This window comes from Stegostoma tigrinum, chromosome 1, assembly GCF_030684315.1.
Source record: "Stegostoma tigrinum isolate sSteTig4 chromosome 1, sSteTig4.hap1, whole genome shotgun sequence".
Lineage (NCBI taxonomy): Eukaryota > Metazoa > Chordata > Chondrichthyes > Orectolobiformes > Stegostomatidae > Stegostoma > Stegostoma tigrinum.
This window is the reverse complement of record NC_081354.1, coordinates 88,419,379-88,434,793: the sequence shown is the minus strand read 5'-3', so window position 1 is coordinate 88,434,793 and position 15,415 is coordinate 88,419,379. Positions and strand designations below refer to the sequence as shown.

At 38.3% G+C, this 15,415-nt stretch overlaps 1 protein-coding gene across 4 annotated transcripts in view; it reads left to right on the top strand.

The window, feature by feature from the left end:
• The window catches only part of ccdc149a (coiled-coil domain containing 149a), a 129,287-nt gene that overhangs the window by 68,308 nt on the left and 45,564 nt on the right, over window positions 1–15,415 (top strand). For all 4 annotated transcript variants that reach the window (XM_048538463.2, XM_048538454.2, XM_048538448.2 and 1 more), the window contains exons 7-8: window positions 7,690–7,762; window positions 10,793–10,877. In XM_048538463.2, coding sequence (XP_048394420.1) covers window positions 7,690–7,762; window positions 10,793–10,877 — 158 coding nt within the window. The remainder of the gene's footprint in view (window positions 1–7,689; window positions 7,763–10,792; window positions 10,878–15,415) is intronic.

Sequence of the window (15,415 nt, the reverse complement as noted above, 5' to 3'; positions counted from 1 at the left end):
TACTTCAGTTGTAGGTACACCCTGAATATTATTAGAAAGTGAGTTCCTCCTTTGAACCAGCAACAGTGAATGAACAGTGATAGTAATCCCAAGGCAGGATGGCGTGGGAGCTTGCAGGGGAACCTGTAAATGGTGGTGTTCCCACACTGCTGCTGCCCTTGTCCTTCTAGGTGGTGGACGTTAAGGGTTTTGAAAGTGCTGTGTCGGGGCCTTAGAGGGCTACAGCACGATATATATTGCTACCACTGTAGATTGATGGTAAATGTGTTAGATTTGGTGCCATTCAAGTGGACTACTTTATCTTGGATCATGTCAAGCTTTTTGAGTGTTATAGGAGTTGTACTCATCTGGGCAACTGGAGAGTATTCCATCATACTCCTGACTTTTCTTTGTTGATAGTGGTCATAGTTTGAGGATGCAGGAGCTGAGCCACTCATACAGAATCCCATGTTTCTGACCCACTGTGGTAACTACAGTATTTACATGGAGGGTACAGATTAGTTTCTGCTTAATGGTAACCTCTAAGATGTTGATTGACACGAGGCAGTGGTTAGATTCTCTCTTGTTGGAGATTGCCATTGCCTTGCATTTGTATGGTGTGAATATCACTTGTCACTTTTTGATTCCTGATGATTGAAGTGCTGATACAATTCTTCGAAAGCCCCAATTTTTAATCTCCTACTTTCAGATCATTGAGTTATACAGCACAGCCCTTTGGCCCAAGTCGACCGCACTGACCCAGTTTCCTAAACTGAACTAATCTTAAATGCCAGCATTTGGCCCAAGTTCATCTGTACCTTTTCTATCCATGTACCTGTTCAAATGTCTTTTAAATGCTTTGATTGTACTGGCCTCTACCACTTCGTCTAGCAGCTTGTTCCCTATACAAATCACCTTCTGTGTGAAAAAGTTGCCCCTTCAGTTCCTTTTAAAGCTTTCTTGTCACACCTTAAACCTATGCCCTCTAGTTTTGGACTCCCCTACCCTGGGGAAAAGACCTTGGCAATTCACAATATCCATGCCATCTTGATATTATAAACCTCTATAAATTCACCACACAACCTCCTGCACTCCAGGGAGGCTTCTCCTTATAATTCAAGCCTTCCAGTCTCAGTAACATTCTTGTAAATCCTTTTTGCATTTTTTCCAGGTTAGTAACATCCTTTCTATAGGACGTGACCAGAATTGTATGTAGTAGTCTAAATGTGGCCTAGCCAATGTCTCATACAGCTGTATCATGCTGTCCTTGATTCTGTACGCAATGCCCTGACCAATGAAGGCAAGCACACTAAACCCCTTATTCACCACCCTGACTACCTGCAATGCCACTTTCAAGGAACTATGTACCTGCATCCCTAAGTCTCTCTGTTCAACAACACTGCCCAGGGCCCTACCATTAACTGTAAGTCCTGCCCTGATATGTCTTACCAAAATGTAACCCCTCACATTTACCTAAATTAGGCTCCATCTGCCATTCCTTGGCCCACTGGCCCAGTGATAAAGATGCCTTTGTTCCCTTAGTTAACCTTCTTGGCTGGCCACTCTACTAAGTTAACCTTTTCAAACTGTTTCATGGCACTAACAGACTTGCTCACTCCTACCAAATATGCGTAGGCGTTAGAAGTAACATTGTTGCTTTTTCATGGATGCAATGAATATCTATTTTAGCTGACATTTCTGACATTCAAGGATACAGCGAGTTAAAAGAGTTAAAAGATGGTAACGTGCAATTCTGCCCAGCTCTCGGTGAGGCGCTTGTTACAAGGATTTCTATAGGTCACTCGGGAAAGTTGGGTCACAGGAAAGCAGTTCTCGATCTAGATACTTGGAAAAAGAGACAAAGAGAGGGCCAGACTGAATTTTGGAAGTGCTGGTTTTTAGTTATATGCAGTGAAATTGAACTGCACTGTGCCAAGGGGCACAGTGAGAAGCCAAGAGCAGTTGAATAGCTTAGTGCAATCAGGACTCCGAAGTCATGGAGATTTGGGAAATTGGGAAGTTGGGTTGGCTGCAGTTGTGAGGGATTTGGAAGAAGCTGTGAGCATTAATTCATTAGTGCAGCTGCGAGCGTGAGGGGTGACAAGTCACAAGCAGTATTTGCTTCGTACATCTGAGATAGATGGGAACGTAGGGAAAACCCAGGCTCAGTGAAGCTAACTGTTAGTGAAAATCTGGGCTTGTGCTTGTGAGTATGTACTGGAGTGCAGTTTTGTTGTTCTAAGGACAGGCGGGTAAAGTAACAGAACAGAAGCAGTCATTTAGGCAGTCCATTATGGAATGGCTTTGGAAAAGGAATTTCCAGACCAGACTGGCACAGTGTAAAATTGTGAAATTTACTGAGATTTGGTGATCCATTATGTATTTAGTGTCTTGGGGTAATCTGTATTTGTCATATTTGCTATTTGCTGTTTGATGAGCACTGTAGGCTGTGTGATATTACTCACATTTACCACATGTTAATTCTGCATGTTAGAAATAAGTTGTATGTATAGGGTAAATTGTATTATTGATGTTGTGTGTGTCATAAAGAATTTCTGTTTGTTGAAAACCATGAAATCTTGTGGTTTCCTTCTCATGGTAAGTCCCGAATATCATCATTTTTCTACTTTAGATGTTTAATTTGCATGACACCCTTTTATCTATATTTTGACCGGTGAAACTCAAACTGGACAAACTAGCAGCATTAAAATGCAGGCTGTGGCACAGTTAGTCCCGATGCAGTCTGTCAGAAACAGTTAAAGCTGGAATCTAAATTGGACAAAATATGCAAAGTTATACAAATTGGCATAAGCCATGAATCAGCAAATATTGAGAACAAATTCTTGCTGAATGCCGCCCATAGTTGAATTGGAATTACCTACGGAAGTTCTCTGAGTTAAGAGAATGATTTCTGTGCTGATGCACGAGCAGCACATGAGGTAGAATTATATTGTTATGACTCAACAAAAGTATGAGAAACTTTTATTACACTGTTTGTGCCTTTGTAACCCAATCACAGCGTAAATATCTGACTTCTGTCCGATTGATAACCTGCATTAGCCAGTTTCAGCCAAAGTAATTGAAGGGGAACTGCAAAGAAGAGAACTGAAATATAAGTGGGAAATGAGAAAGCAGCTGTGCTATCACAGTTCCAGTGTGGCAAGCCTGCAGATGGCCTTACAGGATGGCCTGAACTTAGAGAACCTGGTTTTGGACTGCAGGATCAGCATATACACCAGCAGTCTGGGCTGGCTGATAGGCAAGGGCACTAGTGAATGGCTGTGGTGGGAAACGTGCATGCTCTTCGTAGATTCTTCCTTTGAATTGACAATGGGTTATATAGGAAGCTGCTGGGAGATATCCTGCCGATTGACAGCAGGGAAAGCCTGACTCAGAGACTATCTGGGTATTGATTAGGTTAGCGACAGGAATGTAAAGCCATGTTTTTCCATGTACTAGAAGAGGTTTAATTACCTAATCATAGCAAAGAAGCACACGTCAGGACACGCTGAACTAATTCTCAATTATTGCACACCATACCAAACCATAGGGTTGCTGTCTCATTAGAAAGAGAGAGGTGACTGGTGGTGATTTAACCTGAGGGCCTCCGTGCCCAAAGTGATGGGAAAGATCGAAAAGGAGATTCCTTTATGATAACCTCAGGCAGTGCAGGAATTGAATCCTTACTATTAGTGTTACCCTGCATTGTCCAGTCAACTGACCTAGTGTAGGACTGAGTGAAGTGATATATTTTGGTCAGAAGAATAACGAGTCAATATAAGATAGGATACTTTTCTAACATGGGTAAAGGAGCAGAGAGGCCATGAAAGCACCAGTTATTGAAGGTGGCAGTACAGGTTTGGAAAGAAGTTGAAGCTGATGTTTGGTAAACCTTTAAAAATCACTGGTTCAGCTTTGACTTGAACACTGTGCCCAATTTCATGCACAACATTTCAGTCGAGATGTGAAGGAATTGGGAAAGGTACAGAATAGTTTTATGAGAATGATTCCAAGGATGAGGATTCTCAGTCAGAGATAGCAAGAACTGCTGATGCTGGAGTTAGAGATAATACAGTGTGAAGCTGGAGGAACACAGCAAGTCAGGCAGCATCAGAGGAGCAGGAGAGTTGACCCAAAATGTCAACTTTCTGGCTCTTCTGACGCTGCCTGGCCGGCTGTGTTCCTCCAGCTTCACACTGTATTTTCTCTGAGCCTTCTTAGTGACTTGAATAGAAGCTGGAGCTGTTTTGGAGGAGAGAGTGTTGAGAAAGTATTTGACAATAATGTTCAAAATTATTAGGAGTCGGGACGGAGTAGATAGGGAGAGATTATTCTCGTTAGCAAAAGGGTCAAGAACTAGAGGTCATTGATTTTAAGGTGATTTGAGAATGAACCAATGCTAATGGAATGAAAATGATTTTAGGATCTGGATTGCAATACCTGAGAAAGTGTGGAAATCAATTCTATTGTGGCTTTTAAAAGGAAATTGGATCATTGCCTGAAAGGGAAAAAAAACCCATCAAGATCACAGGGAAATTATGGGGAGCAGGCCTAGCAAATTGCAGAGAGTCAGCATGGACAGAAAGGGTGAATGGCCCGCTCTTGCTGATTACCATTTGTCAGAAAAGCTTTCTCTTCTTTCCTTAACATTCTTCTGTTTTATATCCAGCCCTATGTCTGCTTAGAAAAAAATGGCCAGTGTACTATTTTTAAACCTCATTTTCAAATCTTGCCATTTCTTTCTTTCTGCTTAAAAGGTCACATCTCACAATAAGACTCATTTTTCTTTTTATTTCCTTTTGACAGTCTCATTCTCACTTGAATATCGCAGCCATGGAGTGATGTTTTATAAGAGCATAAATGTCATCCTTGACTTACAATAGCTGTTGACTCTGAAGGGTAGATTATCTGAAATGGGTCCAGTTTACAGCCAAATGGTTAAAGACAAGATTAATTCTGGTGGAAATGGAACTATTTCCACTCAATTTTCTGAGATTACAACTGCTCACGGTTGTAATCTTATACAGTTTGAATTCTGTGTTTTAGTATTGTCAAATGGCAAATTGCACAGAAGTGAAACTATAAGGGAATTAGGAAGGAAGACATAACCCTCTTTTGGAAAGTTAAGAAGACATCACAACCAAGGTTTGCCAAATTTTACAGAGGAGACGACACACAAAAGGGAAAAAGAATCCTTTGGCACTGTGCAGGTTAACCAAAGATCATAACCCTTCAAGGTTTGGTTTTAAATTCATCTCCAGTGCCTTGTACTTTCTAACACGACCTTGGCTCTATATTGTTTTACCCACCCCATCTCTGTTCAATATCTTTTCAAGCAGTTTATAAACACAACCTGGCACCACATAGCTAACACATCATGAAACTTCGGTTGCTGCTTACAAAAAGTATATCTATCCTGTTAAATAGTTGATCACTTACAGCAACCACTTCCCCCACATCCACTCTCAACTCAAACTGCTCCACATTTTGGATAGCCTTTGGCTTCAGGCTGCTACAGTCATGGTTCTGTCCTTCCAAAAGTCAATGTCCTTATGTTCACAGGCAGCAATACATTGTGTCCATTTGATAACATCAATTTCAGCAGATCCTCATTCTCTGTCATGCTGGTCTCCCTTTATTCAGTGCATTATTGGTCATATCAATCCCATTTTGAGCCCGTATCTCACTACAAGTAACTGAAGTCTGGAGCAAACCGTTCAGACATTCCTCCTCCTCCCTTATGAGTTAGGCTGGCTGCAGTGCACACTCAAATGTAATGACTGTGTTGGAAAGATTCAAGATGGTGATATCTACTGTCGATGTGTTTACTTAAGATGGGTGTACTGTACAAACTACATTACAGACACACAAGATGCTCTGTCATATCCTAATTACTAGTTATGCATGAATGAAAAAAATTGTTTTTTTCTCAGCTTTAGGGGTATTTACTGCTAACATAATTGGAATGCAATAAAAGAGACAGTAGCAACATAGACGTGACATTGAGTAATGGGAAGCAGAGTAGCTGAAAAAATACACATTTTGTTGAAACTTTTTATTTTGCACTCATTGGGACAATTCGCAAGAGTACCAAAAAATGGAAATGCTATATTAGAGGAAAGCGCTGATGGGTTGGCAAGTTGATTCTGACTGATAGAAGCATGGCAAGGAGAATGCACCAGCTAGATGACTGACTGATAAATGACAAACTTTGTTTAAATTTTAAATCATTCAGGTTAACTCTCATGGTCTGGGCAGTGCCTGAGAAATGCACAAGAGAATAGCTGCTACTATTTTGTTGAGTTCAGACTCGTTGTATATTTCTTCTTTCTGCAAAGAAGGGGGTCATTTATATTAATATTCATATCCAGTGCACACAGGTGCACTACACAGCAAGTCCAACTGCCAATCTTAAATTTGTTGTCAGCATAATTTTTTGCACATTTGGGTTTATTTAGCAAATGTTGTCCAAACTGGGAAAGATATGTTCTGTGTTTCTATTCCCTTTTATGGCTGAATATGTGCATATTTGGTTTGAAGGGAATACAGTTTAAGTAATCCGCTTTCCAGCTTATTAAAGGATACATTTATATATAATAAGTTTTTGTTTATTGATGAAACTGGTCTGAGTTTCTGATTGCAGTCAACATCAGACAATTAACCATCTTTATGATTCGAATGGCAATTTATACATTTGTGATGGTTCATGGAATAATGTGGCTTAATTTCCAGCACACTCGTCTCATTGGGGTCATGACAGCTGGCAGAATGGGCAAACAATTGGAAGATTAATTTTAATACAAAGAAGTGTGAAATGATTCATTCTGGAAGCATGTGCGGAGGCTATATAAATCAAAAAGCATGATTCTAAAGGGGTGTAAGAATGTGCTTTAATAATTGAAAGTGGCAGGATAGTTTGAGAGAGTGATTAATAAAACATATGGCATTTTCGGTTTTATCAATAGGGTCATTGAGTACAAAAGCAATGAATTTATTTTAAATTTTTTTATGGTTCAGCCCCAGCTGAAGTCCACACTTGACAGAGTGCAAAAATGATTCATGAGAATGTTGTCATGGATGAAGACCTCCAGTTACAGAGTGAGATTGGAGAATTTGAGGCTGAACTCCTCAGAGAAGGAAATTTGGATGGAAGATTTGATGGCAATATTCCAGATCCTGAGGATGCTGGATCGTGTAGATGGGGAAAACAGTGTTCTCACTGGAATGGATTGATAATGAGACGGAACAGATTCAAAAGTAATTGGCCAAAGTAACAATGGTGACATGAGTGATTTTTTTAATTATGAAGACTGTGATTAGGATCCGGAATCTTGTCTGCAGATCTAGGTCTTTGATAGATCTTATCTGCAGATTGGGCTAGAACTCTAACAGCATCTAACAAAGATATTACAATATGCAAATGAAAATATTGCTGATTATCCCATTCCAGTACAAACTTCCAAATATTAGAGCAAGTTATCTAATCATATTAACTGAATCAGTATGAATACAATTGTTTGTTGTGATACAGAACAAGTTGACATATGACTGATGGGGTCACTGATGCTATGACAATGACCTCCAATAAAGGTGCATTGTTCGAGCTCACTTTTAGAAAGTTTGTTTTGAAAATTTGTCAATCTGCTTTCACTTTAGGAGAGCAGGGGTGAAGTCACATCACTTCAATTCCTCTTTTTTCTAATTTCTTAGGTACCTGCATGAACATTTGAAGCAGATCCAGGAAGAAGTCAACATTCTTAAAAACAACATTTCAAAATATAAGGTATTGTTCATTGTAACAAATTATTGGTCCCCAGTTATACCTCACATTCTTTAATCAGCAGAAAGCAATAATCGATGTTCATTGTAGTCAACTCAAATTTTGAATGGTGCGGTGAGACTGTCAGCCTTTCAGTGTGGAATACACTTAGTGCTTTAGAGTATACTTAGTACTTCAGTACAAAGGTGTCTGACATTAAAATACCCAAAATGATGCTTGCCACTTATTCAGTCAAAAATAGCAGTTCTTTAATACTTTTTTTTACAACCCTGCAAAGTTTATCTTTCTTAAGTCTTTAAAGGTCTTAATCCAAAATAAAGATTTAAACAAAGGAAAATCACATTTTTTTTCAAACTGGCAAGATTCTATTTATCAACTAATTTGTGCTTAAAGTCCTTCATTAAGATTTAAGCCTGTGCCATTAGTCTAGCAAACATTATTTTAGCCAAGAGTTGTAATACTCATGGATAAAGACTGATTCTGCAGGTAAATCATTTTAGAGGGCACAATTTCACAGACAGCAGCAAAAGCATTTATTTAACCCAACAAATAGATAGTCTGGCTCCTTAAATGCTCCGTCATTTTGTTTACTTCAAATCCCTAACAGCTTTCTTTGGTCATTTCTTCACAGGTAACTACTACATTTTGTCACCCAGGAGTAACAACCATAGAATGGCAGACATTAAAGCACACAAGAAAGCCAATTGGCCCATCAAACCAATGTTATCACTTAAACGTTTCTCTCTTTCTGCTTCAACTGCTCAGCACCATAAAGCATTCTGTGCTCAATTGCATACTGTTTAAATGAATCATGATTTCATTCTTAGTGACAACTTAAAATTGTCCACTTATTGAGTCCCCAACTGGAAGAAATAGTCTTTTTCTTTTAGCTTTATCAGAATTAAAGTTCATAATTAAAATAAAATCCTCTCTCATCCTCTATGCTCTATTGGAAACAGCTCCAGAAACACAAATCTCTTCTCATAACTATACTTTCACAATTTTGGTGCCATCCAGTTGAAGAACAGAGAGACCTAGAGGCTCAGGCACATAATTCCCTGAAAGTGGTATTACGGGTAGACAACATAGCGAAGAAGGCATTGGGTACGCTTGCCTTCATTGGTCAGACCATTGAGTATAAGAGTTGGGACGTCATGTTATGACTGTATAGGACATTGGTAAGGCCACTTTTGGAATACCACATACTGTTCTGGTCACCCTGCTGTAGGAAGGATGTTATTAAATTGGAAAGAGTGCAGAAAAGATTTACAAGTATGTTACCCTGAGACCGGAGGGCTTTAGTTCTAAGGAGAGGCTGGATAGGCTGGTACTTTTTTCTGTGGAGTGTAGGAGACTGAGGGGAGACCTTATAGAAGTTCATAAAATCATGAGAGGGAAAGATAAGCAGAATAGCAAAGGCCTTTTCCCTTCGGTAGGGGAGTTCAAAACTAGATCAGAAGGGACGGTTAAAAGGGACCTGAGGGGCAACTTTTTCACTCAGAGTGTTGTGCGTACATCAAATGAACTGCTAGAAGAAGTGGTAGATTTAGGTACAGTTACAATATTTAAAACACATTTGGACAGGTACATGAATAGGAAAGGCTTAGAATGATGTGGGCCAAATGTAGGCAAATGGGTCTCGTTTAGTTTGGGAAAACTGTCTGGGATAGACGGGTTTGGCTGAATGGTCTGTATCTGTGCTATATGACTGTGTGATTCTGTGTCTATGATTCTAAGATGCATAGTTCAGTTTCAATGTTTAAATGACCTTCCTATAAAAGAGTACTCAAAGCTGGATGCATTACAGTAACAAAAAGAGAAATTGCTGGAAAAGCTCAGCAAGTCTGACAGCATCGGTGGAGAGAAATCAGAGTTAATGTTTCCGGTCGAGTGACTCTTCCTCAGTTTCTTCTGTTTTTATATAGTATTTAACCCACTGACACATCTCTTTTAGACATCCCCACCTTGAAGAAGCTCTGGAATGGGATTACCGTTCCAATCTTTTTTCTTGCCCACCGAGGTTAATTTCACTGTCATTCCTGGTGTTTGACCAGGTATTTGTTAAAACTCATTTCCACAGCCATATCACATTCCTTAGTGACTCTCTGGCTCAGACTCACCCCACGTGGATTCCACCTCAAGATTCATCCTTTGTACTTTGAATCCACCCAGGATCATAGATATTTCAGTGACATTCAACTTTCCACAGAGAGCTGATCTCACTGCATTCTGAGGAAGGGTCAGTCAACCCAAAAGATTAACTCTGATTTCTCTCCATAGATGCTCCATCGACCTGCTGAACTTTTCCAGCTCTTTCTGTTTTTGTTTCTAATTTACAGCATCTATAGCTCTTTCATTTTTACATTTCTGCAGCCATGGCCAAACTTTCTGTGTATGGGTTAAGAATTATTTATTGAAAAACTCGTGCCTCATTAATAAAACAGAAAATTCTCTTTCTGCTTATGGCTTTACTGGGAGTCTAGTTTTCAAGCACCTATGATATTTGAATCCTTGTGGGATAAGCCATGTTTTGCATAAATTGTACATTACTTTTTTATGCTCTGTGCTCCTGTTTATAAATCCGACCTTGCTGCTGTGTTTCAAGTTGGATAGTTTAAGAAATTAGGTATTTCCTGCTCAGCTTTCTTTCTCACCTTGAAGAATAAATTAAATTGTGTTTGGTCACATCATTTCCCTTGAATAAATGTGGGAATGAAATTGATTTTTTTTAACAAATGGATTATTTGTCTATCAGGACATCTCATGGAACGTGCAATTTTATTTTTCAGTCACTTTGAAATATATTTTATTGGTTGTTGATGTATTCCTAAATCTAATGAGATACATATATTTAGTGTTTAATGTATTGGTTGAGATTAACCATCAGAATGAACTGCTAATTGGTTACTTTCTTACCTGGCCTTCATTAATCAGTTGAGCCACATGGTGTTCTGTTTTGAGACCGAGGAAATTGGCTTTCTTTAATATTAAAATTTGTGCTACCTCCTCATTTATAAGTTATTTTCCACCTAGAATGCTCTTGAGCGTAAAAAACACCCGAAGACGAGTGGAAAAAGCAGCAGTAGTGCGCTTACAGGAGTTCTTTCTGCTAAACAAGGTGAGACTTGTTAAGAGAATCTGTTCTTCATCTTCCTGTCCAGTTGGATATTTCACTCTTAGCATGTTCTTGAAGAGCTTTACACCCACCCTGTCGAACCACTATGTAATTCTTCAGTCTGCAGAGTTGAAATGATGCCTTAATCCAAACTGATTCTGAAGTTTTACAACGATGAACAGAGAAGCTCTCTCCCCACAACATTATTAAACTCACCATATGCTTCTGGTTCTCATCCATTTTCTTGGCCCAGACAAAATTACCCTTGCAGATAGTTTCACCAATTTTTAAGGAAGTTGGATAGGGTTCATTAGGATTCTTTATTGGCTGTAAGACCAATTACTGAATGAATTAGAATCAGTATATCAGGCTAACTCCTCTAAACTAGAGTGTTGTGAATTGGGAGCAATAATTATTTATGTTTGTAACGAATTTGATGTGTGTTACTTTTCGATGTAAACATAGATCAATTTTGTTTTTCTGTTTTGATGAAACATGTACAAAATATATTAGCTTTTTGGATTTGGATAGAGGCAAACAGAAGTAAGGCCGTGTTGTCAAGGTTTTTTTCAAAAAGGTCAAACCTCATTCTGAACAGTCACGTAAATGCACAGTCCGAGGAAGACACAGTGAAGTGCCTGGAAGACTCCGGTGGTATTTATGGAACAAAATGTTTATAATTCTGTGTTTGATGGGCAAAATAAATAGAACAAATCAATTAGTTTTGACTTCGGTTTAGAAGAAAACATGAGTTTGTTCAAAGGGGAAAATGTTTTCACTTAGCAGGTGTTTTCCGTTTAGTTCAGGGAAACGGGTCACTGCAGCAGCAGTATTTTTCCACTCTATGAATTATTCAAAGCAGGCGAATTTAGGATAGAACCTACAAGTATTTTAGACTTAAAACATTTACATCATCAGAAATGTTATGCTGTCAGCCACAAAGAAGTTGTAAAATTGACTCTGCAGGTCAAGAAAATGAAACTGAAAAGTTTCACTAGATAAAGACTTTAAAGTTAAGATAGGATTAATATTTTTCTTGGATGGACTCCCTTGAATAGGTAGTGCTGGGAAACAGGTTGAAACTTTGTTTTGCTGTTGTGTTAAGATTTTTCTAAACTGTATTTTACATCTGTATCACATTTTTGTCTTCTTTGTGTATTATTGTTTGTTTTGCTATTGACGAAGGCTTACAACTTCATGTGAAAATGTTTTAATGACAAACCATTGCATTAACTAACTAAAAGTATTAAATATATGATCTATTAAGCCAGGTTATATTCTGGGATCTGATTTACCCTGTAATAGCTTCAGCTGGGATTGTAACAGAGTGGGGATCTTTGTGAGTTCAGAACCAGATGAATTTAAGATGGACATAGATCTCTTTTAAAGAAATGCCTAGGTGGAATTTCTAGATACAAAATGAGAGTGTTGCAGTGAAGTTTCTTCCCTGGTTTGGACTTTCAAAATGGCTTTGAATATTGCTAAGACTTTTCTGGGAGTAGAACAGGCAGCAGTGGATTTTTGAAGTCTTTGACTTAGGTTAAACTGAGTTAGCAGATAAACTAAGGGTAGAAATGCAAGTGGAATCTCATAAGAATGAGATATTTAAAGTAGTTGTCTGGTCTTTAGAATTTAAAGCGGGCCATCCTGAACTTGGATGTATCATCACTAGAATTAGCTAAGATTCAGCTAGAAGTAAAAAACCGAATTGACTGAGAGAGAGGAAATGACATGAAGAGACTTGAATTGGAAGGAAAAGAGAATGAAACAAAATGGAAATGGAGGATAAAGAAAAGATAATTGAAAATAAGAAAACATAAACGTGAAGAGAGACAAAAACAAAGAAAAATTGAAAGAGAGACGGAAAAAGAAAGCCAGAGAGATAGAATTTCACAGTCTTGAACTCCGAAGAGGTAAGGGAATCAAGCAATCTGACTTGGCAAGAGAAAAGCTCAGAGTGAAAGAAGAAAGAATCGATCAGAGGACGACTCTGATTCCAGTTAGAGGTTTTATTTGACCGGAAATCGAGGCTTCATGTCTAAATTTACTGACAATGGAGTGGATAGATATTTCTTTTCATTCAAAAAGGTAGCTGGGCAGATGAGCTGGCTAAACATGACTTTAATGTACAGTGTGTGTTGACAGGTGCAGTTATGACTGTGTATGCCAGCTGCCAGAGGAACAATCTGCAAACTATGAAACTGTTTTAAAACAAAACAATACCCAGTGCATATAAGCTTATCAATTCAAATTTAGGACAACAGGGTAGAAATTTAATCTGATTTTTGCAGAATTTGCAAGAGAAAAGAAATTGATCTTTTCAATCATGAGTTAAAGAAAATATTTGAAGAAGTAAGACTGCAGAAGAATTCAGAAATAGTACTCCAGTAATCTTAAAACACATTCTGATGAGTATCGTGTATCACGAATCTGTGAAGCAGCAGTTTCAGCAGATATCTTTGATATCTCACTCATGTAGGAAGATGGTGACAAAGGAATTCTCAAGGAAACTGGAAGAACAAAAAATTTGCAGATGAAAAGAAGTATTAGTTTTAGTGAACCATGGAAGGACACCAAAATAATAAGAGAAAGGCTAGAATGTAAATAAAATAATATACTTCCAATATAGTAAGACTGGTTACACCAAAATTGATTGTTGGAAATTACTAGAAGACCAATTAGGAGGAGTAGGAATGCCTAAGGAATTCCTGGAAAATGACACCATGTGAAAAGAGATAGGAACTAAAACTGAGGCTGCAGCATGAAGATAACATTTGCCTTAACTACTTAGAAAGGTGAGATATCTCGGTACAGTCAAGAAAATTCTTTTTCAACTATTGAGAACTATCATTGGAGATTCTGAATATTTTATCACAAAGGGAAGATATATGCATTGGGTATTGTTTTGTTTTAAAACAGTTTCACAGTTTGCAGATTGTTCAAACTGAACAGGCAAACCAATAAAATTACCAAGATATATTGGAGCAAGTCAGTTGCTAATACTGGCTAGTCATACAGTTTATCTACCAGAAGGGTTAGTGAAGGAGCAAATCTTACTTGGAGGTATACGTGGAGTTACAAAACAGTTCCACTTTACAGAATTGGAGGACAGAGTGACTTTGAAGATAGAGAAGTTGTATTTGGAGGAGTAGAACGTATCTCCTTGACAAACTACTTTAACTCAATACTCCTGCAGTATGTCAGGTGGATCCGAACATGACTCCAGTTGTCTCCAATTAGCTTCGCAGAATACCCACTGGAAGCAGCAAGCTACTAATGGGGCTCATTATGAAGTCAGTGAACATTCAATATCCCTGAGTCCTCTGCGGTTTTGCGACAACTCACAGATTTCTTCTGTCCTTGAAAATCTGACCAGCAAAGCCTATCAGGTTTGGCTGAAGCCCCTCAGCTTGAAATGGTGAGCCCACATCTGGGGGTGGAGGAGGTTTCCTGCATAGACAGGCAAGGGACCTGGCAACAGGATGGAGTTGCATCTGAACATCCTGCTCCAACCCACTATCTCTCTCATCTTCAATAGTCAGAGATAAGGAAACTACCACTTTGCTGCAACATCCTTCAAATCAATGACAGTGATGCCTTTGGATTTAGTTGCGAGTTTATATATCTCAGTGATTAGAGCAGTTGGAATGGAGTTTTAATTGGCTTAGAGATTGTTGATTGGCAAAGTTTCATCTGTCTAATAACTGAGTTTCTGTCCTTTGTGGTTTGACAGAATTATATTACAGCAATAGTGATTGTATTTAAATTAGATGTCTTGTTGTTTTATGAAGGCAGATAATAGCTCGAAGTTATGTTTAAGAGACACCAATAAAGATTATCTTGATTTTGATTGATCTGTGGCAGCATTTAATGCCCGTGCAGAGAATTAAACTAAGATTGGGTTCAAAAGGAATTCTCCAGGTTACAGCCATTCAATGGAATGATCGTGTACCATGTCATAAATAACATACTCTGCCTATGTTTAATGTTATTGAATTCATATTGTGATTATCAAAATAAATGATAACTATGTGAAAAATCACGCCAAGTTTTCAGGATTAAACATTGAAACATGAAAGTCTGTGCTGATTGTTATCCAGAGATCCCTGCTTGAAGTCGTAATTTAAAGTTACTTCATTTCAGACACCTGATAATTCATTTGTTTCATTCATGAACTGCCACCTCTGTTATCTGATTGATTGCTTTATTCAAAGTACTGTACAATTCAATTCTTTGAGCATATGATGGCTTTAAAAAACAAAGTTATGTATTATGGGAGTTGACATAACTTGAGTATCAGCTCTGGTGCAACGCAGTTGAATATTTTCCCACTTCTTGCTGTGAAAACTGATTTTTATAAAGCATAACCATATATGAAGCGTCATTGACATCAGTTGAATTGAATGTTAGCCTCAATCATATCCTTCAAGGAAAAAGGATAGTTGAAGAAAATGCTAGATGAAAACTGTCATGCATTTCTCAGGTTTTAGACACAGTAATGGACCTGTATCAACTTTGTAATAGTTGTTTTTTTTGGCTCT